This window comes from Schistocerca piceifrons, chromosome 3 (assembly GCF_021461385.2).
Source record: "Schistocerca piceifrons isolate TAMUIC-IGC-003096 chromosome 3, iqSchPice1.1, whole genome shotgun sequence".
In the NCBI taxonomy this organism is placed as follows: Eukaryota; Metazoa; Arthropoda; class Insecta; order Orthoptera; family Acrididae; genus Schistocerca; species Schistocerca piceifrons.
This window is the reverse complement of record NC_060140.1, coordinates 876,314,762-876,336,502: the sequence shown is the minus strand read 5'-3', so window position 1 is coordinate 876,336,502 and position 21,741 is coordinate 876,314,762. Positions and strand designations below refer to the sequence as shown.

Sequence of the window (21,741 nt, the reverse complement as noted above, 5' to 3'; positions counted from 1 at the left end):
GTTCGTTGTGGCAGTTTGGCAACGGCAAACAGTTTGGGCGTGGCGTTGAGCGCTCTGATTGGAGGAACACACCTCCAAAACGTGAAGCACCAACTATCAAGTAAGTTTGATCAGACTATAGAAATCCTAAGAATTTATTTGCCTAGCGTAATGTTAGTCAGCTGTGAATTTGACTAGTGAGTCATACCAATAAGTCAGCTGTCACCAGCAATCTGAAGTTAATGTTGTCTGTCGTTATCTTAGAAACAATGAATAGAACATTAACTAAGGAACAGCGTGAATTTGTCTTGCAAACTTGATGGAAATATAATCATAATTACAGTGATGTTTGTGGAACATCCAACCTCCTTCTCGAAAAGGTATTCATAAATTTATAGAGACTGGGCCAGTAACGGAGCTTCCCCGCTCAGGTAGACCAAAGGCTGTTACTGCAGAAGAAAATATTTATACAGTCATGCAATGTTTCCACAGTCACCAACAAAACCTGAAAGAAAATCATCTAAGAATAAGGGAGAAGCTAGAATAAGCTTACAAAGCTAAATTTGAGACCATGTACACCTTCTTTACTTGAGGATCTAATGTAGATCTACGTAATTCTGCAAGTTGTGCACAATCCAACAAGAAGCCGATCCCAAATTTTATGAAAGCATTCTCCGGCTTGATGAAGCAACTTTTAAGGTGAATAGCAGATTGAACAGACACAACTGTGTGTGCTGGGATTCCTCAAATCACTATGTGGCGATGGAAATAGAGTTAAACTCTACTGGCAACGATTTTCAGTGGTGGGAATTTTTTAAATGGTACTGTCAATTCCATTAACTACCTAGATATACTATGTGATAGAAAGTATCCGGACACCTGGCTGAAACTGAATTACAAGTTCGTGGCGCCCTCCATCGGTAATGCTGGAATTCAGTATGGAGCTGGCCCACCCTTAGCCTTGATGACAGTTTACACTCTCGCAGGCATGCGTTCGATCAGATGCAGGAAGGCTTCTTGGAGAATAGCAGCCAATTCTTCAAGGAGTGCTGCACTGAGGAGAGTTATCGATGTCAGTCGCTGACGCCATGCACGAAGTCGGCGTAAAACATCCAAAGGTGTTCTATAGGATTCACATCAGGACTCTGTGCAGGCCAGTCCGTTACAGGGATGTTATTGTCGTGTAACCACTCCATCACAGGCTGTGTATTATGAACAGGTGCTCGATCGTGTTGAGGATGCAATCGCCATCCCCGAATCGTTCTTCAACAGTGGGATGCAAGAAGGTGCTTAAAACATCAATGTAGGTCTGTGCTGTGATAGTGCCACGCAAAACAAATGGGGTGAAACACACGATCACACCATAACACTACTGCCTCCGAATTTTACTGTTGTCAACTACACACGCTGGCAGATGATGTTCACCCGGCGTTCGCCATACCCACACCCTGCCATCGGATCGCCACATTGTGTACCGTGACTCGTCACTCCATTCAACCTTTTTCCATTGTTAAATCATCCAATGTTTATTCTCCTTATACCAAGCGAGGTATCGTCGGGCATTTACCGGCGTGATGTGTGGCTTATGAGCAGTCGCTCGACCACAAAATAGAAGTTTTCTCATCTCCCGCCTAAATATCATAGTGCTTGCAGTGGATCCTGATGCAGTTTGGAATTCCTGTTTGATGGTGTAGATAGATGTCTACCTATTTCACATTACGACCCCCTTCAACTGTCGGCAGTCTCTGTCAGTCAGCAGACGAGGTCAGCCTGTAAGCTTTTGTGCTGTATGTGTCCCTTCACGTTTCCACTTCACTATCACATCGGAAACAATGGACCTAGGGATGTTTAGGAGTGTGGAAATCTCAAGTACAGACGTATGACGTAAGTGACTCCCAATCACCTGACCACGTTCGAAGTCCGTGAGTTCCCTGGAGCGCTCCATTCTGCTCTATCATGATGTCTAATGACTACTGAGGTCGCTGATATAGAGTACGTGGCAGGAGGTGGCAGCACACTGCACCTATTACGAAAAAATATGTTTCTGGGGGTGTCCGGATACTTTTGGTCAGATAGTGTAAGCTTCAAAAAGTGTTGTTAGAATTGAAAATAGTCCATTTGTTGAACATCTGGAGGTAGTTAAGGAAAAGTAGATACGGTAACAAGATGAGCACCTCCACATTACAGACCCACTGTGGGAGGCTTTCTGAATGAAATCTTTGATAAATGCATTGGCAGACAAGGTATTATTGATTGGCCACCACGGACCCCAGATATCACAGCCTTGGATTTTTCAGTCTGAAGTGTACTACAAAATGAAATTCATTCTGGCGAGATTCGTGATTCGAGCGTTTGAATGAACGAATCCACTCATAATTTGTAAAAACCTGCAGTCCTAGAAGATTTGTGATAGAATTCCTAAATAGGTGTTGGAATGATGCAGTGTTTGCTCAGAACGGTGTGGAAACTACTTTGAGCATCTTTTGTAGATTTACTGAACTCTATACCTATTTCTGTGTTGTTAATAAATTTGTATTTTCGTTTGGTTAGTATTATTGCACCAAAGGCAGCTTTGACAACTGACTTACGGCCCACCCTGTATAGAGACTGGACTGACAGCATCACAAAGTTTCATGGTTGTAATCGACTTTTTCAAGGTAATAGCTAATTTTTGTTTCTACGTCGTGTAATCGGTACGTATGCGACAGTATGTGACCTAATATGTTCTAAAACGCCGAGTACAGAAATGGCATTCTCCAATGTTCATACCTCGAGTTGTGCTGGTGATAAAACGGTAGGGTCAAGTGTTCTGGATAGACAGTGGTCTACGGACCATTTGCATACCCAGCAGAAGTATCACTATTCTCCAGTACAGAGTCAAATTATGAATGTTATGTACTTCCTCCTGCTTAGGTAAATGGAGCAAATCGGTTGGTTCCCTGTGCATTTGATGTAGTCTACAGTGGGCTTAATGGAACTTATGAAGGCACCACTAGTTCTTGGGTGGTTCCTCGGAAAACCCCCACAAAGATGTTTTTTTTTTAACTATATTTTCGCCGTTACCAGCGGACCAAAACCCAGCCCAAGATTACGAGGCAGCTATGAACAGCAAACGGCTGTAGCTTTTATAATGTATTCTTAAGATACTAATCTCAAACAACCTCCACATCTTTATCCGTTTCCTAGATAAAGAGGTTCAACCTTACATACTTGTCCACGTACAATACGAACGTAAAATACAGTGTTAGGCGAAAAAGTAGCTTATAAAGCTATGTAACACGGAAAAATTTCCTGTCAAGTGTCTCCGTTATCATGTGAGAACCCCATGTTGTAGCACTGAAGCACATACAAAATTTTTATGCTCGTAAAATCCGGTCTGAGGAATAAAACAGTTTTGAATTATTTCAGTTCCATATAAGTAGAATATCTAAATTTTTGTGACCAACACGTTTCCTTTCATATGAGTTACACGTCCTGCTCAGCAGGGAAAAGAAGGAAACCAGCAGAAAAATGCTCCTATCAGAGCAAAAAAATGCGAATATGTTCGTGTTTATGTAAAAGACTCTGATTGAAAAGCGGGGTACCAGCTGGCGCATTCTACCTTCCTCATCACCTTCAAAAATGTTCCCAAAAATTTTGCCATGCCACCATATCTGCAATTTTTATGTTGGGAGAGAAGAAGATGATGGCAGCGGCAAAGAGACAGAAAAGTAATAAGTTCTGGAAGATAGTAGACAGTGGTTGTGTCAAGGAAACAGCGAAGGAGACAATGGCAGTGTGAGAGAAAAAGGGGAACACGGTGGCAGTGAGACATAATTGACAGTGACAGAACTGTGCTAGAAAAAGAGTGAAGGATAATGAAAGACACAGTGTATGGGAATAACAATGAGGAAGAAAGAGAGATACTGACAGGGAGAAAAGACAGCAGAAGTAGGAAGGAAGGTTGGTTGGTTGGTTGGTTGGGTTAAAGATTAAAGGGACCAAACTACAAAGGTCATCGGTCCTAGGAAGGAAGGAATGAGATATTAGCAGCAAGAGAGAGCAAGAGGGAGACAGTGACAATGAGAGAAGACTGTAGCAGTAGGGCAGGATGGTGGAGACTGTTGCTGTCACATGCGAGATACTGGTAGAGAGACAGAAAGAGAGAATGACAATGAGTAGGGCTGAATGAGTGAGTGAGAAACGGCAACTGGGAGTGCATGGGTAAGAGCAACTTACAATGATGGACTAGTGGGTGTGAGTGAGCTACAGTCAGGGGAGCTTGTTGGAGTTTGAGATGAATTGCACGTTAAAAAAAGTGGGAATATATTCGCACGTCAAAACTTTTGGGAAAAATTTTAAAGGTTCTGAGGAAGGTACGAGGGTAATCCCAAGAGCAAGGTTCAAAAAAATGGCTCCGAGCACTATGGGACTCAACTGCTGAGGTCATTAGTCACCTAGAACTTAGAACTAGTTAAACCTAACTAACCTAAGGACATCACAAACATCCATGCCCGAGGCAGGATTCGAACCTGCGACCGTAGCGGTCTTGCGGTTCCAGACTGCAGCGCCTTTAACCGCACGGCCACTTCGGCCGGCCCAAAAGCAAGGTCTCCTATTTTTTTATAAGTACATAGTCCTGTTTATTTCTACAGTGGTTTATATCAGGATAAAGCTTGAACAGTTAGCTATTTTTCAACATAATCACCATTTCTGTCGATGCACTTTTGTAGACGCTGTGGCAGTTTTTGTATGCCCATGTCATACCAGCCCGGCGCCATGCTGTTCAGAAAGTTATGAACCTCTTCTTTCACCTCGTCGTCAGAGTTGAATCGCTTTCCGGCCAAATGTTCTTTTAACTTAGGGAACAGGTGATAGTCACTGGGTGCCAAGTCAGGACTATAGGGTGGATGGGTGATTATGTTCCACTGAAACTGTTGCAGGAGAGCAACGGTTTGCCGAGCGATGTGTGGGCGAGCGTTGTCATGGAGAATGTGTACGCCCTTGCTCAACATTCCTCTTCTCCGGTTCTGAATTGCCCGTTTGAGTTTTTTCAGAGTCTCACAGTACCTGTCAGCGTTAATTGTAGTCCCAGTGGGCATAAAGTCGACCAACAATACCCCTTTCCGATCCCAAATAACGGTTGTCATGACTTTACCGGCAGACTGTGTTTGTTTGAATTTCCACGGCTTTGGGGAAGAAGGATGCCGCCACTGGCGTGATTGTTGCTTGGTCTCAGGTGTAAAGTGGTATGCCCAGGTTTCGTCACCCGTGACAGTTGAGTCCAGAAAGTTGTCCTCTTCGGCTGCAAGGCGGTGAAGAAATGCGCGGGAAGCATCAACTCGTTGCCGCATGTGGTCCTCAGTCGACATGCGTGACACCCATCTTGCACACACCTTCCGGTAATTCAATGTTTCCGTTAAAATTCTGTGAGCAGGGCTTCGGAAAACCTCGGGAACCAACGTGCAGGGATCATACAAGGTGATCCGTCGGTCTTCACGCATGCTTTGCTCAACCTTCAACACTGTCCCCTCAGAAATTGACGGTCTCCCGCTCCTTTGTCCGTCGTGAATTTCGGTCCGACCAGCTTCAAACTCTCTACACCACTTACGAACATTTTTGACGCCCATGAACGACTTACGATACACTTCCGTCAATTGGCGATGGATTTCAATCGGCGCAATGCCCTTTGCGTTCAAAAACCGAATAACTGCGCGCAATTCGCACTTGGCGGTAACATCCAATAGGAGCTCCATTCTCAACGGCTGCCAAGCCAAGACTGAGCGCCTAAGCGCGGTGTGCACATGTTCACACACAGCGCGTGAAGCAATCTTCGTTAACAGTGTGACCAACTGCCACACAACAGAGTTCTATACTTATAAAAAAAATAGGACACCTTACTTTTGGGATTACCCTCGTAGGATGAGACAATTTTTTTTCCCAATTTTATGAAACATACATAACCCACTGTCTGACACTTTTGAGTGGGTGTATTAAGACTAACTAACTCCGCTATTAGTAGTACAGAAGTGGTTTGTTAAGGCATGCACACTATCTATTTAATAAGCAACATTGTGCTATATGTGAATGATCGGCCTCTTAGCCTCTCTGGAATCCTCCCAGAGAGTTGCCCGTCCCTAGCCACGTGGAGGCGGGCCGCTACTACTAGAAGAAACCACTCCATTTATACTACTCTTTTATTCCCCCCACCACCATACTGAGCTAACTACTACTACTAGCTACTACAAGTCAAAGACTTAAAGAAACATATTATTTACATATTTACAATTGCGCATTAGGTCTGAAGCGCTTTTACCCTCTCCCGAGGTACGCTCGCTGGGCCTCCCTTGAGATTTTATTTACCAATTTTGCGAAATTGCTGAATAATTCGCCATTTGTCAATACTCCATTTACATTCCTTGTTTGCAGAAGCTGTCTCTCAACTGAGACAGCCCGTTCGTATATTGGACACTCAGACACTGTGTGCTCTGGCGATCCTTCGTGGGCACCGCAGTCACACCTTTTCCCTGTTTTATGCAGGTACGTGGGGTAGGGACCGTGGCCTGTGAGGAAGTGAACTAGGCCCTGTGAGAGCTTCATTAGAAACCTGTGGACTCTACGGCCTGTACTGGACCCATCCCATTTGTCCTGCCAAATGTCAAGCATTTTTTCTCGATTGGCTTTAACGCTTACCAGAGGACTGCTCATTATATTTTGCACCTTGTCGATGTTCTGTTTGCGCAGCCAGTAGAAGGCTGCGTGCTGCCTGATTATCAGGTCTAGTGGATATAGACCCATGATTACCAACAGTGCATCTGTTGGACTTGTGTTGAATGCTCCAGCGCATCTCAACAGAACGTTCCTCTGTATTCGCCTGACAGCAGCGGCAGGCCGCACCAGAACTAACCTGTGGTCTCACACACTGGATGCGGGCCCTACTATTGGTGCCAATATACTGTTATGATAGATATTTATTGCTTTTGACGGCAAATGAAATCTTCTTTGTCCAATTGATATTATCTTATTGAAGAGAGCTAAGGACTTTGTCGTTATTTGCTCAATATGCGGAATGAAACTTCAATTCTCATCTAGATATACCCATAAGTAACGGGCATATCTCTGTCGCGACACTGCCTGGCCATTAATTCTGACTATTGGGTCCCTATTTAACCTGCCTTTTAAGAGCATATACAGGGTGTTACAAAAGGGTACGGCCAAACTTTCAGGAAACATTCCTCACACACAAATAAAGAAAAGATGTTATGTGGACATGTGTCCGGAAACGCTTAATTTCCATGTTACAGCTCATTTTAGTTTCGTCAGTATGTACTGTACTTCCTCGATTCACCGCCAGTTGGCCCGATTGAAGGAAGGTAATGTTGACTTCGGTGCTTGTGTTGACATGCGACTCATTGCTCTGCAGTACTAGCATCAAGCACGTCATTACGTAGCATCAAGAGGTTAGTGTTCATCACGAACGTGGTTCTGCAGTCAGTGCAATGTTTACAAATGCAGAGTTGGCAGATGCCCATTTGATGTATGGATTAGCACGGGGCAATAGCCGTGTCGCGGTACGTTTGTATCGAGACAGATTTTCAGAACGAAGGTGTCCCGACAGGAAGACGTTCGAAGCAATTGATCGGCGTCTTAGGGAGCACGGAACATTGCAGCCTATGACTCGCGACTGGGGAAGACCTAGAACGACGAGGACACCTGCAATGGACGAGGCAGTTCTTCGTGCACTTGACGATAACCCTAATGTCAGCGTCAGAGAAGTTGCTGCTGTACAAAGTAACGTTGACCACGTCACTGTATGGAGAGTGCTGCGGGAGAACCAGTTGTTTCCGTACCATGTACAGCGTGTGCAAGCACTATCAGCAGCTGAGGCCTCCACGGGTACACTTCTGCGAATGGTTCATCCAACAATGTGTGAATCCTCATTTCAGTGCAGATGTTCTCTTTACGGATGAGGCTTCATTCCAACGTGATCAAATTGTAAATTTTCACAATCAACGTGTGTGGGCTGACGAGAATCCGCACGCAGTTGTGCAATCACGTCATCAATACAGATTTTCTGTGAACGTTTGGGCAGGCATTGTTGGTGATGTCTTGATTGGGCCCCATGTTCTTCCACCTACGCTCAATGGAACACGTTATCATGATTTCATACGGGATACTCTACCTGTGCTGCTAGAACATGTGCCTTTACAAGTACGACACAACATGTGGTTCATGCACGATGGAGCTCCTGCACATTTCAGTCGAAGTGTTCATACGCTTCTCAACAACAGATTCGGTGACCGATGGATTGGTAGAGGCGGACCAATTCCATGGCCTCCACGTTCTCCTGACCTCAACCCTCTTGACTTTCATTTATGGGGGCATTTTAAAGCTCTTGTCTACGCAACCCCGATACCAAATGTAGAGACTCTTCGTGCTCGTATTGTGGACGGCTGTGATACAATACGCCATTCTCCAGGGCTGCATCAGCGCATCAGGGATTCCATGCGACGGAGGGTGGATGCATGTATCCTCGCTAACGGAGGACATTTTGAACATATGCTGTAACAAAGTGTTTGAAGTCACGCTGGTACGTTCTGTTGCTGTGTGTTTCCATTCCATGATTAATGTGATTTGAAGAGAAGTAATAAAATGAGCTCTAACATGGAAAGTAAGCGTTTCCGGACACATGTTTACATAACATATTTTCTTTCTTTGTGTGTGAGGAATGTTTCCTGAAAGTTTGGCCGTACCTTTTTGTAACACCCTGAATAGCGATTTTTGTGGTGCAAGAGACATTTTTGTCTTCTCACACCAGTTTGTTAACAGACCAATAGCCAGTCGTGATCGATCTCCGATCACATTGCGAGTGTCACCTTCCAATGAGACAGCTGGAATCCCACTTTTCAGTCAGAATCTTTTAAATAACCAGAATAATATTCGCATTCTTTGTGCTCCGATAGTGTAATTTTTCCGCTGGTAGATAACAATAGCAGCAACGGTCCTGTTGGAACTCCCCAGGGTGACCCCAGCCTTTACTTCACTCGTGGAGGGCGGAATCACCTGTGCGCTGGAGATGGGGCTGTCGCTGGCGGCCATGTTGAGCAGGTGCGTGCCGAAGAAGAGCACGGCGTTGATGCCGGTGAGCTGCTGGAGGGTGACCATGGCCAGCGACAGCAAGATGGCGCGCACGGCCGCACGGCTGCACCAGCGCCGCGCCCACGTGCCGCCGCCGCTTCCTGCTCCAGCTCCAGCTCCAGCCTCGCTCTGCGGCGGCGACAGGCATGCCTACGCAACAGCAACAGCTTCTGTCCACATTGCATGCCGGCACCGCCAGATAGCGAATAGACACAAAATCCTAAATTCAGAGTGGAAGACGAAGGTGGTAAAAGAAAGCATTCCGTATTTTGAGAGTTGGTAGTATCGGCGAAAACAAGAAAAATTTTTCTAGTAAACATTCGCTCTCATATGCGTCCCTTAAAAGCTGTGAGGATTTGTTCACCTTCGCTACTGTAAGAAACATCTCTTCTTCCGCATGGCTAATAGGACCTTGATAGCGACCAGGCCAAATACCTCACGAAATAAGCATCAAACGAAAAAACTACAAAGAACGAAACTCGTCAGGCTTGAAGGGGGAAACCAGATGGCACTATGGTTGGCCCGCTAGATGGCGCTGCCATAGGTCAAACGGATATCAACTGCGTTTTATAGAATAGGAACCCCCAATTTTTATTTCAAATTCGTGTAGTACGTAAACAAATATGAATGTTTTAGTTGGCCCACTTTTTCCGCTTCGTGATAGATGGCGCTGTAATAGTCACAAACGTATAAGTACGTGGTATCGCGTAACATTCTGCCAGTGCGGACGGTATTTGCTTCGTGATACATTACCCGTGTTAAAATGGACCGTTTACCAATTGCGGAAAAGGTCGATATCGTGTTGATGTATGGCTATTGTCCTCAAAATGCCCAACGGGCGTGTACTATGTATGCTGCTCGGTATCCTGGACGACATCATCCAAGAGCCCGGGCCGTTCGCCGGATAGTTACGTTATTTAAGGAAACAGGAAGCGTTCAGCAACATGTGAAACGTCAACCACGACCTGCAAAAAATGATGATGCCCAAGAAGGTGTTTTACCTGCTGTCGCGGCTAATTCGCACATCAGCAGCAGACAAATTGCGCGAGAATCGGGAATCTCAAAAACGTCGGTGTTGAGAATGCTCCATCAACATCGATTGCACCCGTACCATATTTCTATGCACCAGGAATTGTATGGCGACGATTTTGAACGTCGTGTACAGTTCTGCCACTAGGCACAAGAGAAATTACGGGACGATCATAGATTTTTGCACGCGTTCTATTTAGCGACGAAGCGTCATTCACCAACAGCGGTAACGTAAACCGGTATAATATGCACTATTGGGCAACGGAAAATCCACGATGGCTGCGACAAGTGGAACATCAGCGACCTTGGCGGGTTAATGTATGGTGCGGCATTATGGGAGGAAGGATAATTGGCCACCATTTTATCGATGGCAATCTAAATGGTGCAATGTGTGCTGATTTCCTATGTAATGTTCTACCGATGTTACTACAAGATGTTTCACTGCATGACAGAATGGCGATGTACTTCCAACATGATGGATGTCCGGCACATAGCTCGCGTGCGGTTGAAGCGGTATTGAATAGCATATTTCAAAACAGGTGGACTGGTCGTCGAAGCACCATACCATGGCCTGCACGTTCATCAGATCTGACGTCCCCGGATTTCTTTCTGTGGGGAAAGTTGAAGGATATTTGCTATCGTGATCCACCGACAACGCCTGACAACATGCGTCAGCGCATTGTCAATGCATGTGCGAACATTACAGAAGGCGAACAACTCGCTGTTGAGAGGAATGTCGTTACAAGTATTGCCAAATGCATTGAGGTTGACGGACATCATTTAATTTTAAAAACCTACCTGTTACCAACTGTTCGTCTAAAATTATGAGCCATATGAAACTTCCTGGCAGATTAAAACTGTGTGCCCGACCGAGACTCGAACTCGGGACCTTTGCCTTTCGCGGGCAAGTGCTCTACCAACTGAGCTACCGAAGCACGACTCACGCCCGGTACTCACAGCTTTACTTCTGCCAGTACCTCGTCTCCTACCTTCCAAACTTTACAGAAGCTCTCCTGCGACCTTGCAGAACTAGCACTCCTGAAAGAAAGGATATTGCGGAGACATGGCTTAGCCACAGCCTGGGGGATGCCCGCGAAAGGCAAAGGTCCCGAGTTCGAGTCTCGGTCGGGCACACAGTTTTAATCTGCCAGGAAGTTTCATATCAGCGCACACTCCGCTGCAGAGTGAAAATCTCATTCTGGAAACATCCCCCAGGCTGTGGCTAAGCCATGTCTCCGCAATATCCTTTCTTTCAGGAGTGCTAGTTCTGCAAGGTCGCAGGAGAGCTTCTGTAAAGTTTGGAAGGTAGGAGACGAGGTACTGACAGAAGTAAAGCTGTGAGTACCGGGCGTGAGTCGTGCTTCGGTAGCTCAGTTGGTAGAGCACTTGCCCGCGAAAGGCAAAGGTCCCCAGTTCGAGTCTCGGTCGGGCACACAGTTTTAATCTGCCAGGAAGTTTCATATCAGCGCACACTCCGCTGCAGAGTGAAAATCTCATTCTATGAGCCATATGTTTGTGACTATTACAGCGCCATCTAGCACAAAGCGAAAAAAGTGGTCCAACTAAAACATTCATATTTATTTACGTACTACACGAATATGTAATAAAAATGGGATTCCTATTTTAAAAATCGCAGTTGATATCCGTTTGACCTATGGTAGCGCCATCTATCGGGCCAAACATAGCGCCATCTGGTTTCCCCCTTAAAGCTACACAAGTTTCGTTCTTTGTAGTTTTTTCGTTTCACACTTATTTCGTGAGATATTTGGCCCGGTCACTATCAATGGACCACCCTGTATACTGCCGAACAAGTTAACTAGCATGTTTAGTTCCTATCGAACGACTTGCCTACTCTGCTAGAGGAAGTACCATTGCAACAACGGCTGGAGATGCAGTTCACGCATGATAGAGCATCAGCTCATTTTCTCCAGAGTTCCGAGAACATCTCACAAAGACATTTTATGAGCAGTGCATTGGTCGGGTAATTCCCATACATTGGACAGCTGGTCCCCTAGATCCTAATCCCTTGGATTTTTGGTTGTGGGGACATTTGAAATCTTTGGTGTATCCGAGCCCCATTAGTGATATACAAACATTAGAGGAACTCATCGCCAGTGTCAATCAGCGCATTCATGACCAACCAGGAGTTTTTCAGCGAGTGCGTGATTTCCTAACATGTTGGACGGAAGCATGACTTACTATGAATGGACACCATATTGAGCACCTCCTTTAGTGATGGCTCAGAACTGTAGGACGTTTTTAATAGCAAGCACATTGCATTAGAAGCTCTGCTGTTCCACAGTGATTGATAAATTTGTTCTCATTTTTTTACTGTATTCTGTAGGTCGCATCTAATAGCAGAGATCTTGTAGTTGAAGAGATGTATTTCACAGCAGTGAAGATGAATAAGCGCTCATAGGTCTTAAGATACGCATTCTTAAGTTCATGTGTAGGGGAAACGTTTTATGTTTTCATCCACACTACCCTTCTGAATATATAGAATAGTTTTTGTAACGTCCTGCACACAGCGTGTTTCAGATAACATGTTCTTCTCTGTAACTCATAAAATAAGAAGTGAAAGGTGTATTTACGATAAACTCAAGAAACGTTACTTTTTCTGTGGAGTGGTGTTCCAGAAAGTTACAGAAACCAATAATAATTTTGTAAATGTAACTTTTTTCTATTATGAAGCTGACGTATGAAAACCAACTCTGTAGAAATCAGTTTAAATCCAATTACTGCCAATTTTCATTAGGGAACTAGAAATGTTAAAAGTTTTAGAGTATGCCTGCAACATGTTGTACATGACCTCCTGTGTTTCGATAGATGTTCAGGTGACGGAATATTCGTGTATGTGAGTTGCTCAAATGAGGCCTATTATCCTGAGCACACAACAAAGTCCGCCCTCTAAATAACCTATGGACCAGATGTAAAGTTGTTGGTAACACGGTGTGACAGGCTTGCTCGAAGCGGTGTTTGCAGTCATTGTCGGTTAGTTTGTGGAATGTTTCCTTACACTGCTGCACACAAGTAGATTGGAATGCACAAACGACTGTGCAGCTGATCCCGGCGGAGGTTCGAGTCCTCCCTCGGGCATGGGTGTGTGTGTTTGTCCTTTTGATAATTTAGGTTAAGTAGTGTGTAAGCTTAGGGACTGATGACCTTAGCAGTTAAGACCCATAAGATTTCACACACATTTGAACATTTTGAATGCACAAACCAAAGATGTTGTCTGCCACGGATATTGACATGGAATAAACAAGGAACACACAGCCATTGTGTATGTTGACATGTTGCTAATCCTTAGGGAATGCCGACACTATGCCTTGCGAAGTGTTATTTTCTCTGATGAATCCACGATCATAAATCATAGTGCAGCGAACCGTCATAATATGCATTACAGAACCACGGAAAATTCTAAGTGGGTACATAATGCCGATCGTCAATGGATTTGGTATTTTAATGAGTGCGGTGTGGAATTCTTGGAAATCAGATCAACGGCCCACACTACTTCACAGGCACTTTGACAGGTAAGATACGTCTAGCTGCAATCTTCGACAGTGTAGGGGCTCTTCTTGAAAATGTATTAGGGGCAGTTAAATGAAAAGGACACAGATTAAGAAAAAGTAAGGAAACCGTTATTATTTCAAAAATATTCGCCGTAACATTTAACAGATTTATCCCACTACGTGACAGGATGGTCAGCGGCTGCATGGAAAAATGTTTGCAGAGGCGTACAGAATCGTGATTCTACCCTGGCGCGCACCTCCTCGTCCGAAGCAAATAAAAGGCCACTAACGTCTTTTTTGAGGGCTTCAAAAACATGGTGACGAGAGATCAGAACTACACTCATGCTCATAAATTAAGAATAGTGCTGCTACATGGTGAAACAACGCTCTGGTGGGCGATTTGCGGGTTTAAATCACATCTGGATATGACCATGCGGTGCATTTGACCTGCAGTCGTCGCACGGTGGCGCTGGCAGCAGTCCACATACGCAGAGGTGTGTTGGTGCATGTCAGAGTACGGTGCAGCGAATAAGTGTGCAGACGTTTTCAGACGTACTACTGGTGTCTGTATGTTGAAAATGGCTCAAAGAACACATATTGATGACGTTATGAGGGGTAGAACACTAGGGCGATTGGAGGCTGGTCAAACACAGCAGGTCGTAGCACGGGCCCTCCGTGTGCCAGAAAGTGTGATCTCAAGATTATGGCAACGATTCCAGCAGATAGGAAACGTATACAGGCGATACAGTACGGGACGTCCACAGTGTACAACACCACAAGAAGACCGATATCTCATCATCAGTGCCCGCAGACGTCCGCAGATTACTGCAGGTAGCCTTTCTCGGGACCTTACTGCACCACTGGAACAGTTGTCTCCAGACGACTGAACAGATATGGTTTATTCGCCCAGTGACCTGGAAGGTGAATTCCACTGATCCCTGGTCACAGGAAAGCCTAGTGTCAAGAACACAGTACATGGTCATTGGAACAGTGGTCTCAGGTTATGTTCACAGACCAGTTCAGGTGGAGTCTGAACAGTGATCCTTGCCGGGTTTTCATCTGGCGTGAACCAGGAACCAGATGGTTTGCATCTGGCGTGAACCAGATACCAACCCCTTAATGTCCTTGAAAGGGACCTGTATGGAGGTCGTGGTTTGATGGCGTGGGGTGGGATTATGATTGGTGCACGTACACTTCTGCATGTCTTTGACAGAGGAACTGTAACAGGCCAGATGTATCGGGACGTCACATTGCACCAGTATGTCCTCCTTTTCAGGGATGCAGTGGGTCCCATCTTCCTCCTGATGGATGGTAACGCTCGGCCCCACCGAGCTGCCATCGTGGAGGAGTACCTTGAAACAGAAGATATCAGGCGAATGGAGTGGCCTGCCTGTTCTCCAGACCTAAACCCCATAGAGCACGTCTGGGATGTTCTCGGTCGACGTATCGCTGCACGTCTTCAAACTCATACGATAATTCAGGAGCTCCGACAGGCACTGGTGCAAGAATGGGAGGTTATTCCTCAGCAGCTGCTCGACCACCTGATCCAGAGTATGCCAACCTGTTGTGTGACCTGTGTACGTGTGCATGGTGATCATATCCCATACTGAGGTCGGGGTACATGAGCAGGAAACACTGGCGTTTTGTAGCACATGTGTTTCGGAACTGTTTTCTCAAATTATCACCAATACTGCGGACTTACAGATCTCTGTCGTGTGTGTTCCCCATGTGCCTATGCTATTAGCGCCTGTATTGTGCAATGCCACGTTGTGTGGCACCACATTCTGCAATTATCCTTAATTTATGAGCATGAGTGTATATGGAGGATGTCTGAGGGCTTTCCAGGGAAATTTTTGCAACGTCCGCAAAACAACCTGCCAACAAAATGCCCGTCCATTTGTTGCCAAGGTAGGCCTATTGTAAATATGTCTAGGATTATCACCGTTTGTGTCTTGTGTGTCTAACCACTGCAGGTGCGATACTATGTGGGTACAAACAAGAGGCAATGAGAAGGCTGACGCACCTCCATTTTCTGTAGTTCGGCCTTGACACCGGCAGCGGGCCGGCCACGCAGCCGCATCAGTGCCTCCTCTGCGAGGTCGCGGCGGCCGCGGGACAGCAGGAAGAGCGGCGACTCGGGGGCGGCGGCCAGCATGGCCAGCAGGAAGAGCACGGGCGTCGCCGCCGACACCATGGACAGCTGCGCCGCCGTCGTGAACGGCCCCACGCAGTACTCCACCAGCAGACCGCCCGTGATGAAGCCCTGCATCAGCGAGCCCAGCGTGCCGCGCACCTCGTCCTGCCGAACGGTACACATCCACTCAACAGGTGGATCCGAGACTTGTCCCCTTGAGAGCTGGGCCACCATTACGAAGTAACCCAAACAGAAATTCATCAGCAGGACACTCGTAATAAAGGCCTGCACCAGGAAGCCTATTGTGTTGTGCACCTCACCCTGTAGAAAACATCTCCAACCAACAAACAGATCCAAGAAATCTCTACCAACATCTAATCAACTGTCGTGAATGGTCACCTTCGATTCACCACCAGCAGGCTGTTCATATTGAAGCCATACATTGGCGAGCCCAATGGACTGTGCACCTTGTCCTTCAGGCAGCACAGCTCCACTCATCAAGTGTACTGAAGCTTTGCCCTTCTCTCAGCTGGGCTTCCATCATGAAGAGGTCCACACAGTAAAGCATTAGGCCACTCATGATGAAGACCTGCATCAGGAAGCCTATTGCGCCACATACCTAATCCTGTAGAAAACATCTCCAACTGACAAAGAAATCCAAGAAATCTCTACCAACATCTACTCCACTATCATGAGTGGCCACCTACAATATTCCACCAACAGGCCACCTGTGTTAAAGCACTGTATCAGCGAGCCCAATGGGCTGTGCACTTCGTCCTGCTAGCAATCCAGTTCCACTCATCAAGTGTACTCGAGCTGGGCCACCATCATGTATAGCTCCACACAATAAACCAATAGGTCACACATGATGGAGGCCTGCATGAGGAATCGTACTGTGCCATGCACCTAACCCTGTAGAAAACATCTCCAGCCAACAAAAGACATCCAAGAAATCTGTACCATATGCTTCATTGTCTAGAAGGACCAGCTTCAATATAACTGGTAGGCCAACAGTGTTGAATCCGTGAATTGGCGAACCCAACAGGCTGCGCACGTCGTCCTGCAGGCAACACAGCTCCACTCATCAAGAGTACTCAAGCTCTGCCCCCCTGACAGCTAGACTGCCATCATGAAGAGCCCAATAGTTATTGTACTGAAATGCAGGAGGATCTGCAACGAATTGACGCATGGTGCAGCGAATGGCAATTGAATCTCAGTGTAGAGAACTGTAATGTGCTGCGAATACATAGAAACAAAGAATCATTTAGCTGCAATATAGCAGGTCAGCAACTGGAAGGAATTAATTCCATAAATTATCTGGGAGTAGTTATTAGGAGTGATTTAAAATGGAATGACCATATAAAATTAATCGTCCGTAGAGCAGACGCCAGACTGAGATTCATTGGAACAGTCATGAGGAAATGCAGTCCGAAAACAAAGGAAGTAGGTTACAGTACACTTGTTCGCCCACTGCTTGAATACTGCTGACTGGTGTGGGATCCGTACCAGATAGGGTTGATAGAAGAGATAGAGAAGATCCAACGGAGAGCAGCGCGCTTCATTACAGGATCATTTAGTAATCGCGAAAGTGTTACGGAGATGAAAGATAAACTCCAGTGGAAGACTCTGCAAGAGAGACGCTGAGTAGCTCGGTACGGGCTTTTGTTGAAGTTTCGAGAACATACCTTCACCGAGGAGTCCAGCAGTATATTACTCCCTCCTACGTATATCTCGCTAAGAGGCCATGAGGATAAAATCAGAGAGATTAGAGCCCACACAGAGGCATACCGACAGTCTTTCTTTCCACGAGCAATAGGAAACTGGAACAGAAGGGAGAACCGGTAGAGGTACTCAAGGTACCCTCCGCCACACACCGTCAGGTGGCTTGCGGAGTATGGAAGTAGATGTAGATACAGTAAACCATTACGTCATCATACTGAAGGCCACCAGGAAGCCTACTCTGCATGCACCTCACACTGTAGAAAACATCTGCAATTAACAAAGAGATCCAAGAAATCGCTGCCAGCGTTTAATTCACTGGCATGAAAGCTTACCTACATTATTCCACTAGTAGTCTGCCCATGATTAAGCCCTGTGTTAGCGAATCCAGTGAGCCAAGCACTATGTCCTGCAGGCAACACAGCTCCATCCAAGAAGTAGACCAACTTAAATGATAAATCAGGAACTTGATTAAGAATAATACCCTACATCGATATATTCCAAGCAGTAATAAATGTGAGTTTTAAACTCACACTCCACTATGATTCCTTGTGGCTTTAGTGTAAATTTTAAAAGGAATTATCGGCCATTATTCACCTTACTAATGTCTTGTACACAGATAGGCACCGACAGTGTTCGACAGTGGAATATTGTTGCGTTGTTATGATGCCTTGGAATAATTTAATGAATAATCTGGTAAAGTTATATCAAGTAAAACTTGATATTTTTCATTGGATTCAACCCTATCACTAATACATACACTAAAGTTTTTTCTTAGACCTTAGATTCTCACTTACCTGCAGTACACAGATAGAACTTCAATTCAGCGAATAATAGTGAATAATTTACATACTCAATATTTTTTAGATTATTTTAATTTTTCATATTTTATGCTAAGTTCATTTAACTGTAGGTAATTATATATAACAAGATATAAATTATAAACTGGCTTAATAGTGACAGGACAAAGTGAAATAATAAACTTTTAATCAATTTCTATTGTTATAATTCTAATTGATGCCTTTTTTGTTTCTTGCTAAGCAACATTTGGGTGGAAACCGATTACAAACGAAACCTATTTTGAAGAACAATGTGATGCAACTTTTGCGCCTAGAGGAGATGACTTCTGTCAATGCCGATGAATGCAAGCTGAAAAAATATCTTACAGATTTCATTCCATCCTGTTTGCAACCAAGCTGCTCTTTAAAAACTAATTTACATTGAGCGTGGAGACTGATAAAGGCTTTCTCTTGTAGTTAATGACTATATTTAGAAAGATTTTTGGGTGCAATATGAATTTGCGTACGTACTGCATGAAAAAGATGGACAGATGCGGCTAAATTTTTTTTTTAACTTTATCACCATTATATTAATCGTCTTTTCAGTCAGTAAGATTAAAAATGGTTGATAATTGTCAAATTTATAGTGACGTAGAGACTTCGAATTTTTTTCAAACTACACTCCTGGAAATTGAAATAAGAACACCGTGAATTCATTGTCCCAGGAAGGGAAAACTTTATTGACACATTCCTGGGGTCAGATACATCACATGATCACACTGACAGAACCACAGGCACATAGACACAGGCAACAGAGTATGCACAATGTCGGCACTAGTACAGTGTATATCCACCTTTCGCAGCAATGCAGGCTGCTATTCTCCCATGGAGACGATCGTAGAGATGCTGGATGTAGTCCTGTGGAACGGCTTGCCATGCCATTTCCACCTGGCGCCTCAGTTGGACCAGCGTTCGTGCTGGACGTGCAGACCGCGTGAGACGACGCTTCATCCAGTCCCAAACATGCTCAATGGGGGACAGATCCGGAGATCTTGCTGGCCAGGGTAGTTGACTTACACCTTCTAGAGCACGTTGGGTGGCACGGGATACATGCGGACGTGCATTGTCCTGTTGGAACAGCAAGTTCCCTTGCCGGTCTAGGAATGGTAGAACGATGGATTCGATGACGGTTTGGATGTACCGTGCACTATTCAGTGTCCCCTCGACGATCACCAGTGGTGTACGGCCAGTGTAGGAGATCGCTCCCCACACCATGATGCCGGGTGTTGGCCCTGTGTGCCTCGGTCATATGCAGTCCTGATTGTGGCGCTCACCTGCACGGCGCCAAACACGCATACGACCATCATTGGCACCAAGGCAGAAGCGACTCTCATCGCTGAAGACGACACGTCTCCATTCGTCCCTCCATTCACGCCTGTCGCGACACCACTGGAGGCGGGCTGCACGATGTTGGGGCGTGAGCGGAAGACGGCCTAACGGTGTGCGGGACCGTTGCCCAGCTTCATGGAGACGGTTGCGAATGGTCCTCGCCGATACCCCAGGAGCAACAGTGTCCCTAATTTGCTGGGAAGTGGCGGTGCGGTCCCCTACGGCACTGCGTAGGATCCTACGGTCTTGGCGTGCATCCGTGCGTCGCTGCGGTCCGGTCCCAGGTCGACGGGCACGTGCACCTTCCGCCGACCACTGGCGACAACATCGATGTACTGTGGAGACCTCACGCCCCACGTGTTGAGCAATTCGGCGGTACGTCCACCCGGCCTCCCGCATGCCCACTATACGCCCTCGCTCAAAGTCCGTCAACTGCACATACGGTTCACGTCCACGCTGTCGCGGCATGCTACCAGTGTGAAAGACTGCGATGGAGCTCCGTATGCCACGGCAAACTGGCTGACACTGACGGCGGCGGTGCACAAATGCTGCGCAGCTAGCGCCATTCGACGGCCAACACCGCGGTTCCTGGTGTGTCCGCTGTGCCGTGCGTGTGATCATTGCTTGTACAGCCCTCTCGCAGTGTCCGGAGCAAGTATGGTGGGTCTGACACACCGGTGTCAATGTGTTCTTTTTTCCATTTCCAGGAGTGTATTTACGTTATGATAAAGATAGTAATCAGGACTAATCAGACGAAAATGGATCATTTCGATGACAGTGATGTTGAATCCAGTGCCAAAGTAGATCAGTCAGTTACTCATACAAGTCAATAACAGACAATTTAACACAGTTATTCCAAAAAACTGTTGTATTAGCACGGACAATGTCTGTAGTGCTAAATGGGGTAGGTGACATTTCAGCTGTACAAATACGTACTATAAAAATGTTATGGGTAAGCAAGAGGCTTTGTTACACATGAAAGACCTGATGATTACAGGAATTTGTGAAAGGCAAGACGCATTGCCATCTTCTCAAACACTCGTATCGTTTGAAATTATTGAAATTAAATTAGTTGGTGGTTTGCCTGAGGTACAAAAACAATAATGGATGGACTACCAGGTACAAACCAAACACAATTTGTACTATCCAAAACAGATCAAGATCTGTCTGGTCGAATCAGTCGTATAGCAGCAGACCATGAAAAAGACGCCCACAAACTGTTTAAAGCCAGAGCAAGAGGCTCACAGATGAATTTGTTGCCTCAACTTCTACAAAGAAAATACTTATAACAGAGATAACGGTTTCCAATCAGCAGTAACAAAATTTAATAATGTGTTTTCTAATGAATGTGGAAGCTACATAAACTACACACATTAAAAAAAGTTTTGCATCACCCCGGTTCCCACAACTTCTAAAGATAGACGTTGATTGTTGATTTTGTATCGCAGACACAGTCCCTTTGTCTGTTCAGATATCACTATACCTGTCCAAAGATGTAAACAACTATGCATAAGCAGCGCCTATTAGACGGAGGGGGTCCGACAGCCGATAAGTTCCAGTCATTCCACCAGGAAGGAGGTACACGGCTAGTACTGTTTCTAGTTCAACCGTGCCTAGACGGTCAAAACCGCGGTTCGATCGCGTCCGCATTGTTACTTTGTGCCAGGAAGGGCTCTCAACAAGGGAAGTGTCCAGGCGTCTCGGAGTGAACCAGAGCGATGTTGTTCGGACATGGAGGAGATACAGAGAGACTGGAACTGTCGATGACATGCCTCGCTCAGGCCGCCCAAGGGCTACTACTGCAGTAGATGACCGTTAGCTACGGATTATGGCTCGGAGGAGCCCTGATAGCGACGCCACTATGTTGAATAATGCTTTTCGTGCAGTCGCAGGACGTCGTGTTACGACTCAAACTGTGCGCAATAGGCTACATTATGCACAACTTCACTCCCGACGTCCATGGCGAGGTCCATCTTTGCAACCACGACACCATGCAGCGAGGTACAGATGGGCCCAACAACATGCCGAATGGACCGCTCAGGATTGGCATTACGTTCTCTTCACTGATGAATGTCGCAAATGCCTT

At 45.8% G+C, this 21,741-nt stretch overlaps 1 protein-coding gene across 1 annotated transcript in view; it reads right to left on the bottom strand.

Annotated features, from left to right (window-relative positions):
- Positions 1–21,741, bottom strand: part of LOC124789143 (facilitated trehalose transporter Tret1-like) — a 167,620-nt gene that overhangs the window by 29,368 nt on the left and 116,511 nt on the right. Inside the window, exons 4-5 of the mRNA XM_047256436.1 lie at positions 15,658–15,933; positions 9,022–9,246 (exon numbers count right to left, since the gene is read on the bottom strand). Coding sequence (XP_047112392.1) covers positions 9,022–9,246; positions 15,658–15,933 — 501 coding nt within the window. The remainder of the gene's footprint in view (positions 1–9,021; positions 9,247–15,657; positions 15,934–21,741) is intronic.